This window comes from Chiloscyllium plagiosum, unplaced genomic scaffold, assembly GCF_037043375.1.
Source record: "Chiloscyllium plagiosum isolate Xiang-an unplaced genomic scaffold, Cpla_swu_hap1 HiC_scaffold_4, whole genome shotgun sequence".
In the NCBI taxonomy this organism is placed as follows: Eukaryota; Metazoa; Chordata; class Chondrichthyes; order Orectolobiformes; family Hemiscylliidae; genus Chiloscyllium; species Chiloscyllium plagiosum.
Genome location: NW_028270142.1, coordinates 69,157,755 through 69,171,736, shown reverse-complemented (window position 1 = coordinate 69,171,736; position 13,982 = coordinate 69,157,755). Strand labels below are relative to the sequence as shown.

Genomic DNA, 13,982 nt, shown 5'->3' with positions numbered 1-13,982 from the left:
CTTTATAGGGGACAAATCTCAAACCTGATTGAATGATTAGCTTAAAAGAGTGAAGGTTGATAAGATACCTTATGATAGGCATGGATAGTCTGAGTCTCTTCCCCTGGGTAGAAATTCAAATACTTGGGGACATAAGTTTAAGGTGAGAGGGGAAAGGTTCAAAGGGGATGTGCAAGGAAGGTGTTTTGTATTTTTACACAGAGAATGGCAGGTGCCTGGAGAGAACTGGAGGGAAGGTGGTAAAAGCAGATATATTGACAACAGAGGCATGTAGACAGACACGAGAACAGGCAGAGAATAGAAGGTAATGGACCAGGTGCGAGCAGATGGGATTAGTTTAGAATAATGGTTGGCACAGACAAGGTTGGCTGAAGGGGCCTGTTCCTTTATTGTTCTCTGATCTATTTGACAAGATTCCTCACAGTAGTCTGGTTCAGAAGATTAAATCACATAAGATCCATGGTAAATTGGCAAATTAGATTCAAAATTGGCTTGGTTATAGGAGGTAGAGGGTATTTGGGGAGGGGTGTTTTACTGACTAGAGGTCTGTGGTGTACCAGAAGGATCAGTGCTAGTATCTCTGTTGTTTAGCATACATGAATGACTTACATGAAAATGTAGGTGGCCTAATTAGTAAGTTTCCAGCAAAATTACTGGAGCTGTGGATATTGAGGATGGTTATCAAAGTATACAGCAGGTAGTGTTTAATGCGGACAGGTGTGAGATGATGTATTTGGGAGATCAAATGCAAGAGAAAAGTATATATTAGTGGCAGGACTCTTAGGGGCATTGATAAACAGAGGCACCTTGGTCTTCATTTCCAAAGCTCCCTGAAAGTGGCAATACATGTCAATAAGGTGATGCACAGCATGCTTGCCTTCATCAGTCAGGACATTGGATATAAAGTTGGAAAGTCATGTTGCAACTACATAAGACGTTATTAAGGCTACATTTGAGGTATTGTGTGCAGTTCTAGTCCTCACATTAGGAAGGATATGGAGACTTTGGAAAGGGTAGAAAAAAGTTTACCAAGATGTTGCCTGGTTTGGAGTGTATTAGCAATAAGGAGAGGATGAACAGACTTGGATTATTTTCGCTTGAGTATTGGTGGCTGAGGGGTGACCTGATAGAAGGATATAGAGTGAGGGATATGTATAGCGCGGATAGATGGTGTCTTTGTCAAAGGGTGGAAATCTCAAACACTAGGGGGCATAGGTTTAAGGCGAGGGTGGTAGATGCCTCGAACTTGCTGCCAAAGAAGGTGATAGAAGCTGATATGTTAGCAAAGTTTAAGAGTAATCTGTACAGATGTACGAATATGCTGGAAACAGGGTGATGCAAACCACGTGCAGGCAGATGAGATTAGTTTAGAAGGGCATAATGGTTGGCAGAGATACAATGGGCCAAAGAGCTTGTTCCTATGCTTTTACCATTCTATGTTCTTATACAATTTGTATTACTGTACTACTGTAACTGATGTATGCATTACAATATTGACATGACTTTAAAACAACACTTTATTGGCTATAAAGCACTACAGATGTGATTTCCATGTGGGAACAGTGCAGCTTCTTTTTACCGATTTTGTTTTGCTAAGGTGTTCCACCAAAACGATCTGTATACCTCATGTTTGTGCAAGAAAAATCTACATTATTTAAAATCTACTTACAAAAGAATAGCAATGGTTCTAAAAATTCTAAAAGTCTAAAAATTCCTGTTCCCAGTGCTACTCATATCATCTTCTGATTTGGTAAATGTTCAGTTACAGTAGGGAAGCTGTCTAAAAGACTCATTGTAACCAAATTCTGCTATAGCTTAAAATAAAACAAAAAAAACTGTGGATGCTGAAGATCGGAAACAAACAAAACAGAAATTTCTGTAGAAACTCAACAGGTCTGGTGGCATCAGTGGACAGAAAACATTGAGACTCATGACACTTCTTCAGAAGATGAGTTTCTCCAGCAATTTCCGTTTTTGTTTGTGCTGTAGCCAATTTGGATCCTGTTCTTCCTGGACAGTCCACGGAGAAAGAGGGTGACTTTCTTCCACTCCAGCTTATGGGTCACAAGGTGACAAATGCTTGATCCACACTCAGTGTTGCAGGCCAGGTGATTTTTGAAGAGGAGGGTGGGTGCAACACTTGGGTTTTCACACACGGGCCTCTTGCTGGTTACACTTGACCAACAATTGAGCCTGTCAGAGACATTTGACATGGTTGGTGCATTCACAGATGCTTCTTCTCCAGTTTGGACGGGCTTGAGCAAGAGATTCTCACAAGTCAATGAGGATGTGATATGTTTTCTGAAAGCGAGATTTTGAGGATATTGTTGAAGTATGCCCTCTACCTTCCCAGTAACTGTATTCCATGACAAAGTTCACAGTACAGAGGAACCTCGATTATCCAAATGACACAGGCAAGGAGTATTTTTTCAAATGTTCAGATAATCGAATGCCAGTAACAGTTTAGCCATACAGTGGGACCTTGCAATCTTGCCAGATAATCCAAAATTCGGATAATCAAATGCTGGATAATTAAGGTTCCTCTGTAGATAGCATGTTTTGGGAGTCTTGTGCTGGCATGTGGATGCTGTGACTCACCCAACATAGCTCAATGACTGTTCCCTGTACCTTCATGCCGAGGCAGGTACACTTCCTTCTCCCTACAAATACAAGAAATGGGCATGCCTGAATTTCTGACTCTGAGTAATGCCACTCTTTTTTGCACCCCGAAAGCTAGTACCTCCAAGTAAATTTGGGAATGATCAATAGCAGCAAGAACAGAAATAAGAACTAGCTACATAACTCTAAGAGCTTGTGAGAAGCTGGTTGCTGTCACAAAATCAGTAATGGAGATGGCACACCTGAAGGCCCAGCAAACTGGCAATGTAGAAGCTAAACCCTGGATAGTGCTGTACCCTCCACAAAAAGGGTCAACTTCAAACATTAACAAACTTTTCTAATTGTCCCTTCTAGCTTTGATGATAATCAGGTGGCCAATGCCACTTTTGTCTTACCTCTTCTCACTGTCACCATTTGTCAAGTACCCAAACCACAACTACATCACCACAGGAACCATCATTGCAATTACAAGACTGGGGTGAAATAATAGATTCTCTGTCCAGGATCTTTAATGTCCACCTGGACAAATAGGTGGGAAGTCAAAGGAGTACATTCTCAACAACACTCAGAAGACTCTCACTACTGCAATGTAATGTCATCTTATGTGTACAACTTACACCTATTACCTATTGAGCTGTGACAGTGACAATGGCCTTATCTCTGCATTAAGAGTGCAGGTTTCAAGTCCCATTTGCTTCAGTGGTGTTTAATAATATCTCTGAACAGGTTGATTAGTAATGATTGAATTTATTTCCTTCGAGAAGGTAAGGGGGCACAAAAAGTTGCACTTGTAGCAAACTTTTACTATTTAGAAACATTCTTAGAAAGTATGATATTTGCATTCCTTGACTAAGTAAAATAAATGTAAAAAGAACAGATTGTTCAGTATTATTTCTTCTATTAGAAATTGTACATGCATTAATTCTACCTTAAACTTGAAAATCCCTTATTAAATTACTTTAGCTCCCAACTAATGCAAAATATAACTTAATGAAGCATAATTTTAACTACACAGAAAATTAGTTTGTTTGCAGACCACTTGGCAATCCACTGCTTCCCATCCATAAATAATTCAATTACAGCACTTGCAGTAGCGAATACAGACAGGATTCATACATTGGTATTAATATATTGTATTCTTTCTCGAGAAAAGTTCTTGGAGATGGTCTGAGATGGAAAAACAAACTCATGTTCTACTGGAACTAATGCTGTAAAGCTTATTTTGGACTCTTTAGATGGATCAGTTTTTAAAGCAACAATCAACTGGTTAAATCATAACTAAAACCAGAAGACCATGCAATGGACTTCCTTTCGGACTAAATATGTATAACTCCTATAAATAGGCTACAAAGCGATTAATCACATTTCTTGATGGTAATAACTTCTTAGCTGCAAGAATCTTTCTCCATCTTAAATGACACTCAATGACTCAGCTCCACAGCATTGTGGCAATGAGTTCCACAGATTCACTACCTTCTGGCTGAAGAAATTCCCCCTTATCTCAGTTCTAAAGAGTCATTTCTTCACTGAGACTGTTCCCTAGCGTCCTCATCTCTTGCCAGTGTAAACATCTTCTCCACATCCACTTTATCCAGGCCTCTCAGTGTTCAGTATGTTGCTTTAAGTATTTGCTGTAGAGATTATCAACTAAAGGTCTTACGTTTAAAACTCAAACTAAGCTTTGTTTTGCACCATATGTACACCAACTTACAAAACTGAAAAAGTTGCAACAGTTGCAAATAGAGTTTAAATGCTTTCAGTTTCAGAGTAAGTAATTAATCTTAGTCAAAATGTACAATTTAATCATAATCGTCATTATCATTGTCATCACCACAATATGCCTCCTTCTTTGCAGGAGTCTTTGTACTTTTCACCTTGCCTTTGGCCTGATAGCAATATCCTTGCATTCCCCCTCCAGTTTAGAAGATGTGCTTATGAATGGCTTCTTCTCTTCTTCACTATTTGCATTCCACAATTCTCAAAGCTTCTTTGTTGCATCACTAACTGAATAACCAGGACATATTGCTTTGATTTTTGGTCAATGTTCCGAGCAAAGGAAGAACCAAGAGGGAGGCCTTTTTGACACAATGTGGTCCTTCTTCAACTTGCTACCGTTATCTGGAATTTTTCATTTCTTGGTCATAGTGAGTTTTTAGCCAGTTCTTCAAATTTAGCCTTCTTTTAGATACTGCCTTTCATCTTTCAGAGTACCTTTTAGAGAATTCTGATAAGTTATCACATGCGGTTTGTTTCTTCAAACTTTTTTTTTGCTCAAACAATGGCAGTTTTGTGTCTGCTTTAGTGTTCATCTCTCATTACATTTTGTGAACTCTCATTTGTGAAGTTAGCTGTTGAGCTTCTACTTGATTTACAATATAAACCACCACACCCGTCAGGGAGAGTCATTTAAAGATGTCTCCAAATTCACAAAACTTTGCTTACTTCTTTAAGATTTCTCCAGATCAGGAGACTGATTTACTATCATGCTTATTGTGTTTGTGGAATATGAACCATTCCGCAATCATGAATGATTTTGGTGAAAAATGGTTCTCTCGGGTTCCAAATTAGTTAAGTTTTGGAACCAGGATTCTCTGGCTGTACCCAATTCCTCAGAAGATTCCCCCCTCCCTCCCCGTAATACTTGAACACAGGATAACAAAATCTGCTTAAACGTTGTCAGCTTGAAGTAATGGAATTTCTCTATGGTAGGTGTTCCAGCTATATGGTCCCATATAGCAATATATGCAACAAAAGTTAGCAATGACCTGACTTCATCCTGTTAAAAGCAAGGTATTCCTGAGGCTGACAATATTTTTCCTAGGACCACATGAATTAAGTACACAAAGGCCAGCAACCTGTCACAAAGTCACCCTCTATTTAAATGTGCATAATACAAGGGCTCTGACCAACCAACTCAGAGTCAATCCCTGAACTCAGGAGCCTCTCTGAATCCCTTATTTATATTTTGTTTTATTTTTATTCTTGACACTAATCCAGCTCCCTCAGAGCCAGCTCTCAGAATGTCAGGATGTCTGACATCCCTGTTTTTTTTTTCTTTCGTCTTTCCCCACACTACCACCTAACTGCGGTCGTGCTTATTTTTTTCCCCAGCACCCATATTGTGTGCGTGCAGGTGTGAGACACAGTGAGAGACACAGGGTGCACGAATCTTTATTCGGTTTCCACCACCAGGAAGAAAGGAAACACCCGAGTGGCCTGTGACAACCAGTGCCCTTCACATCAAAGGGCAATGCTGCGTGAATCCCTTGCTTATATTTTTTCTCTAATAGGATGTCGGATGTTCCTATTTATTTATTTATTTTTTTAATCCCCCACACTACGGCCTAACCACGATAGTGCTTATATTTTCCCCCAGCACTCATGTTGTGTATGTGCAGGTGTGAGACACAGTGAAAGACACAAGGTGCACAAATCTTTATTCAAATTTCCACCACCAGGAAGAAAGGAAACACCCAAGTGGCCAGTGACAAGCAGTGCCCTTCACATGAAAAGGGCAATGCTGCGTGAATCTCTTGCTTATTTTTTTTTCTTTTTTTTGCAGGGAGCAAGCAAATGGATTGTAAAAGCTTCTGAAGTTTTGTGAAGAGAAAAAGAGGAGTGAATCCAAATGTGAATCCAAATCCCTTACAATCAGAAACTAGAGAAACCATAATGGAGAACAAAGAAATGGCAGACCAAATAAATACATATTTTGGTTCTGTCTTCACAAAAGTAGACACAAATAACATTCCAAAATGTTGGGAGATGTATGATCTAGTTAGAGAAGGAAATCAATATTGTGAAGTTATTACAGAGGTCGGTTTCCCATCAGCAAGCCACCTTTTAATCCCTTGCTTTTTTTTATATTTTATTAAACAAATTACAAAAACAGTTTACAACAAAAACAGTTACATTTACAGCTGCATACAAGAGACAGCAATTTTATAAGGGAGAGGAGCAAAAAATCCCTTGCTTATATCTGACAGCCAGGGCTCCAGGAATGGCCCAGATTAATAACCCTAATCAAGGATGTCAGTCAATAAGATCCACTTGTTTCCAATCACTACATCCCTCCCTCAGATTCTGAGATTTCCTCTACACTAGACAGGCCTTCTGGCTGTTCTGAGGGGCCAGGTAAGTTTTGCGTCTGCCCCATTTGCGAGGTAGCAGCTTTCAGATGGTCCACATGCTTGGTCAAGGCCGCCTCACCTACCTGAACTTTGAATGTTCTGAGACTTGAATGCATGTCAACCTCACCTTGGACACATGCAGGGCCATTTCCATGGTTCTGGCACCAAACTTCACCCCCTGAAGTAAACCCTCTCTCTCAGTTAGAGAAAGCATGTGGCCAGTACTGGCATTGCTATTGCCATATCCTCTCTGACACACAGTCTTTGCATCTAAAGCTTTTTAAAAAAAAAACTGTTTTTGAAGCATCTCAAGTCTTCTGCCCAGGCTGATTGATTGGAAACTGCTAATAATAGCACATCAGCCTCTTACTTCTCCTTGAAATTGGCCTAGCCCCTTTCTTTCTCACTCTCTCTGGAGGTTGTAAAACCAGATAAGCAAATAAACAATTCACAATTATATTTCCAGGTGGTTTGCTGGTTATTTAGCTAAATTACATGACTTCATATTAATGTTATTTTGAATACAATGCTTAAATTGACTTTGATTTTTAAAAGTTAAATCTCCAAAGACAGTAAGCTAAAATCCATATTTCCTCCATGTTAGGACTCAAGTTCACAAATTAATAATGATTATGAACCTTCATGACATATGGCTGCTTTAAATTGAGCCAGATTTTGATGAATGATGAATGAGTGCTGTTAAACTCACATAGTTTGTTTGTACTTTTTATACGGACATTTCCATAACCCAGAGTTCAGCACCCACTACAAGACCCCTGGGGCTTATGAGAACAAGGTAATCAACTAGGTAATCCCTCAAACAAATTGAAGAATGATTAATAAAGCAGTGCTGAGTCTGATTGCTAGGAAATGCAGGTTTTATAGTGAATTCAGTACCAACTTAGGTGTACAAAACAAAGAGGGCACAGCAAGCTGGATTGAAGGAAAATTAAAAGAAGCCAAAAAGAAAAGTTTAAAATATGTGCTTTTAAAATTTTCTAAAAATAATTTAAACCCAAAGAATGTGGCTCCACAACTTTAAGAGGTCATTTTTACTGCAAATGAATTTGTTTGGTAATAATACACAGGAATGAGCAAAACCATGCCTATGAGTGAAGTATAACAGCTTCATCTACAACAATGCATTTGAATGGTGACAAGACTGACAGTGGAAACCATTTGGGAAATTAACTGGAGCAGCACTTTGGATAGCAACTTACAGATTTTCCCATCTGTTTGCATGCATGCAGTCAGCAGACATCTCTGTCTGATTTGCAAATGCACAATAGTAAGCACTGTCAGTCTCATCATTATTTTTTGAACAGAAAATCCCAGTCATTTTTCTAAGTTTTATTTGTGAATTTATGCCTAAGAGGCTTATAGTTGTCAGACAGCTGATATGTAAAGTTCATCCTCCTGAGATATATACTCCATGGCTCAGATATAAAAAAAACTAACTTACTGTACTATCCAGATCCCTGTTCATTTTTCAATTTTTTTTTGAAAGAAAAACTTCCATGCTTCCCACAGATTTGGATATACACACATGGGACTTTAACATAGGGCCTAAGCAATGTGGTGTCCATGTGCATCACATCATATTCCAATCCTGTCCTTATCAGATATTCATTCCGTACACTTCCAGACAGGATGTTGGGTCACAATCTGAAGTGGGCATTCTGATTAATTTTCAACTTCCTACGCTTCATGACTCAGCTAATCATTGGATAGCCGGACTGAGCTGCAAGGTTAAAACTCCAACAAAAACAGCAATTGTTGGAAAAGCTCAGCAGGTTAGCAGCATCTGTGGAGAGAAATAATGGTTAACATTTCAGGTCCAGTGACCCAAAAACTATAACTGGTGTTAATTTACAAAGTTAGTGATAAAGAGAGAATAGAGTTAAATTCTGCTGTTCATTTAAACGTCAATATACAAGATGTAATATTACTCCTATACATAAAACATCCTTTCAAGTGAACTGTCAGAGTCCACCTTGCAACTCTCACTTCTTCCTTTACATAGCATTTTGACCATAAATACTGTATACATTTAAATCTGTAATTATATTTGCCATATTTTAGAACTTCTGATTTGCTGCCCTTTTCCCTTTGATCTAATTATTCCACCATTATTTACCAAACTTGAAAACAAAAGGCAAATTGGACAATAAAGAAGAAATGAAAGCTAAAAAGGAAAAATATGGATAGAGTGGAAAGAGAAAAAAAAACTTATAATTCTGTTTGCATATTATAGAAAAATCAGGCCTGTGATCTTTATGCTGTATTACCATTGATGTTCTTTATAATATGGTTGTTGAGCTATTGTGATATTGTTATTCCATAAATAGATATAGCAGGATATGCGAAATATGATAGTCATAATCCTCAATGCATCAGAAAATGGACCAAGACCATTAAAATATGTTTGACATGGGCAAAGGAAGTCAGGTTATTGAAGAAAACTGCAGACAGAATAACAGATACCCACAGTAATTACAAGACAGTAATCTCATCAAGTGGTTCAGGTGACAGTGTAATCTATGAGAAAGAGGTATGAGCAGTTTATAATACCCTTCTGAGCCTAGAGATGAAATTACAGCCTTGAAGTGACCCTCACATATCTTTTTTTCCTCTTTTTAAATATACAAATTAAAACTTGCAGTGGGATTTTTTTATTTCTTTTTTGCAAAAGCAGCAAGTCCCACAGCAGATAGCCACTTGATTATTATAAACTAATGACAAGGAAGTAAAAATCTGCACTGAGGGATTAATTGCCCAAATGGGAGACAACCCCAAACTTATCAAGTATTGATTACTTGGAAATAACAGTACACAAAATTCTGCACAAAATGTAATGATTTATTCTGTGAGGGCTAACAATGTCATTAGCTTCTCTTCTAATGATGTCAAAGCATTCACTTAATGTTTTGTCACCTCTCAGCCAAACTTGTATCAGCACATTTTAGCAAATGATACCGATTATAACAAGCATAAATCTTAATATAGGTAAAAATAAATTAATACAATTGTTATCTTTTCACGTGTTGCTTTCTTTCTCTTCAGTCTGGGTAGAAAACATTAATGTTAATCTCCTGTTTGATTTTCCGAAACACTAGCAATTAGGATGCAGGCTAGAGAAAGCGACTTCCAGATCATTTGGCTTCAAACAGAAAGACTGAGCTTAAAATATCAATGCAACATGTGCACACTCGATAACAGTACATTAAAACAAAGAGTGAATTTATTTTAATACACTTTTACAATGTGTATTCTGGGTTACAAGCACTTCAAACAATGCTGAGAATGACAAACAGGCCATTCATGAAGTTGATCCCACATGTCAACCCGCCTATGGTATTCAACAGTTAATAGGCAGAACACTGCACAAAAATATGTTTTTCATACAGCATTTCCTCCACTGTTGACTTACATATAAGTATTAACATTTTTAAAAGGAGAATCAGGAGGCATGCAATTTTGAAAAATTCCCCATTGCAGCATCAGTTGGTATTGTTATGCCTATGCGTCAACTCCATCACAACACCAGTTTCCGTCAAAAAAATTCATGCAAGCTTCCACTTAAGCACACTGAAAATTCAACACATACAAAGTGACTTGGATGGAATTGTCTTTACTTCTTTCGCAGATGATAATACAGCATGTTTTTGGTCATCTTCACATACCTATATCTTAGTTTATATAACACACATTTTCAGGATAGTATTAACTTTATACTTTCTAATATAGCTTTCTTCTTACTTGATGACTTGTCAAATATCACACCTATATTTATTCTATGTGAAGGCTGCAAGTGGATATAACATACGAAACCTGAATTATGAGGCACACATTCAGACAACCAAAATGGACAATTTGGCATTCTTTTGATAAAGGGTCAAGATGTCTAGTTTTATATGTTTGCTTAATGTTTAGATGGATTTTTTTTCATATATGCAAATATACTTGCCCAAATTAAAACTTTATTAAATCCTTAAAACCGTCACCCCCTTCTTACATGGCACAGGAAGTTAATGACTTCATAACTCTGGATATGATACGATTATTATACAACTTTCAGCATCATCTTGCAATCCATATGAAAATACACCATAAAACAAATAAACATTAAACAACATACTGTGACATTAAGAACCCATGAAACTGAACTGAGGCAAGTCCATGATCAGGTAACTAATACTTCATTTTCTTTTTGTAATCTATGAATTTGCTACCTAAATAATTAAAGATGATAATGAACTCATCAATTTAATTTTGAAAGAAAACATTACATTTGGAAGCAATCCTGTCATTACAGTGAAGCGATAATGATAATATGACTGCATAAGTATTTTAAGATACTGAATAACTTATAGGAGGACAATAGCATTTTGGAGTGAGTAAATTTAAAAATGCATACCCCTATAACACTTCAGCAGAGCATGACACCAACACCTTTCAAATAGCTCCAGACGCTGAAGACGACAGCTTCAAGATATTTTTCTGATTCATTTTACCATAATTTTGAAATAACCAGGGACAGAAACAGTTAACTTGATAAATGTTTCACTTCTGATGCCATCTGCCTCGCCACACATTCACTTTACAAGGTACGTTTTCGCTCTTCTGGCTATCCATGGTCTGTGACTGGCCTTTAGTTCGCCATTCCTCTATCCCCCCCCCCCCGCCCCGGACACAGTTGATCGTTTCCCAACGCCAGTTTTTCACCCTGACTTTGGTTAGGGTGGTAGCTATCGCTCTAAAACTGCCCTCCCAGTGTGATCGTGGCTGCGGCCCCAGCCTGCCGAACTTCTCTACCTTGGCTGGGAGTGATAGTGTCGAATTAAGCTTTGGCGTTGCTGGGCGCTGTCCACCCCTTGTATGGTGCTGAAACCCTCCCAAACTCTCCTCTCGTTGACCTCGACCTGCCAGGAGCCAATTTGGCAACTCTCCCCAAGCACCCCTCCCTGATGGCGCTGATCCTTTCAAATTTAGCTTGGCGTTATTTGAAGAGTCAGTGTTAGGTGGGAGGTAAAGGGGCACAGAGAAAGAGATGGCGGGGAGAACATTGACATTCTGATAATCCCTCCACCAACAAACCACAATTTTCCACACAAACGCACAGAACAGACCAACTCAGAGAGAGCTAAACCGTGCTCAGCTCAACTTTGAATTAAACATTTATTAAAAGAACAAACACAAAAAGACAATGCTCCAACTTCAAACTCAACAGACCTTCGAATTGCCTGAAATTGCGGTCGGAAGATGGCGGATGGAAAATCCAACCCTCGGCAAAATGTTAATAACTTAAAAAATAAACATAAATTGCAATGTTGTGTTCTAAATGTATGTAGATATTTATTACAAATTATCTAAATATCCTTTCATTGCATTGGATACTTTTATGTTACAGTTGCATTCGATTTTTATATTTACACAATTATCTTAACTGTTATTTTCCCCATTTCCTTACCTGAGCATGGACTGTTCCTTCTCTTCTTCCTGGCGTTGTCTATCCATGACGGCCAAGATGATTTTCCTCTCCTCCTCGGTGAGGTGGCTGAGGTCCGGCATGTCCGACATGTCGGCGGTGACGGTGGCCGGTGGAGGAGGAGCTGGGGCCGCGGGAGATGGATGAGGCTGAGAACCGGGCTGACGCGGGCCCCCAGGCCCTACAGGAGCCGACATCTCTCTCTGTCTCTCCGAACCACAATAACGGCGACGAGAAGAATTAAAAACAGCAAAGTGGCACAGGAGCGAGCGAGCGAGCGTGCAGGTGGAGTGAGGAGCGGAGGCCCCGGCGCAGACGGCGCGCTCGCCTTGCTCACCCTCCCCACCCTCCCGGGCAGCAGCTCCCAGGCCAGGTGGGCGAGACCGCACCACTCACCGCCAAATTACTGCCACCGTTCGCTGCAACTATTCGCTTCATAATTCCCTTTCTCCATTTATGCATTTGTACTTTGAAAGCCACTGGGTGTGGGAGGCGGGGATCCGCAATTCTAAAAAAAAATTATATTCGTTAAGAACAGCGATGCATTTTCCTCTGCTAACCCATTTGAGAACACTTTATTTCTTCAGCCTCCCTCTCGACTTGTGCAAGAGGGAGCAATACAATCAAAGTAAAAAATACTCAAAAGTTCTCTTTTTTTGCCAAAATAAAAGCTTATGCAGGAAGACAAGGCGGGTCAAACTTGCACACGTAAAGCTGTCTCTCTCTCACACATACAGACCGGAATCGATTGACTGATCGAGTCAGCCAGAACGCGCCTTCATTGACGGGCGGACTTCCTGCAAACTCCGCACTGGAGTATTAGTCAGGATCTGGAGCGCTGTCAAGTGCATTCGGCTCTGCTCCCTTCCTCGGCAATGCACGCGCATCATTCTTCCCCGTCCTGCCTTGTCCAAAAGCAAGTACAAATCCAATTCCGATTGTAGCCTACATGTTGTGATCTGACTAAGGTCGATCCCGTTTGCCATTTTTAAAAGCTATGCAATGTATTTGGCTCTGTTCTCTGAAATTACCTGAGCAAAGTCAAATCAGCTCATGCGATAGACAAGCAATGCTGCCTTTGTTGCGGGGGACGCCGACATCCCATGAAAAAAAAGAGGGTGAATAAGTAACTATTTTGTTTCTGAAACACGATTGAGCCATCACCATATATGACTATTATCCTAATTTTATGAATGATTCAAACTCGTTTACCTTTGCTGACTGTGAGAGAAAGCAGTGCATTTGACTTTGCAGTCATGTTGGCTTTAGGTTAACATTAGTAGTTTTGTATATGTATATAATATGTTTTCAATCACTTTCCACCGGTGTTATGTTATTTCATCAACAAAATTAAACCTCCATATCCGAGGCCTAATTTAAAGTTGAACAGACTTTGTGACAAATATTCGGATATACTTGCGGAGAAAGAAATAAGAGTTAACGTTCTGTTCTCAAGTCATAACGGACTCGAAACATTAAATCTTAACCCTGCTGAGTTTCCCCAGCAATTTGTTTTTTTTAACTTCAGATTTCCTGCATTCGCAATATTTTGCTTTCATCCTGATATATTTAAATCGTGGCGTTTCTATGAACAATTAAATGTGTCACCAAAAGATCTAGTCAAATAACTTTTGTTTAAAGAAACACTTCATTATAAAACGATGGGAAAGAGTTGTTGGTATTGTTAAAATGTCCGAAGTCATATTCCCGCCGGCCGTATTGCAAGTTTAACGCCTCGACAACAA

At 39.1% G+C, this 13,982-nt stretch overlaps 1 protein-coding gene across 39 annotated transcripts in view; it reads right to left on the bottom strand.

Annotated features, from left to right (window-relative positions):
* The window catches only part of rims2a (regulating synaptic membrane exocytosis 2a), a 1,173,408-nt gene extending 1,160,440 nt beyond the window's left edge, over positions 1-12,968 (bottom strand). For 38 of the 39 annotated variants that reach the window (XM_087986344.1, XM_087986315.1, XM_087986332.1 and 35 more), the window contains exon 1: positions 12,220-12,968. In XM_087986344.1, the coding sequence (XP_087842470.1) occupies positions 12,220-12,434 (215 nt within the window). In that variant the 5' untranslated portion in view covers positions 12,435-12,968. The remainder of the gene's footprint in view (positions 1-12,219) is intronic. The other variant, XM_087986342.1, reaches the window with a different exon arrangement.
* Positions 12,969-13,982: the final 1,014 nt, after the last annotated feature.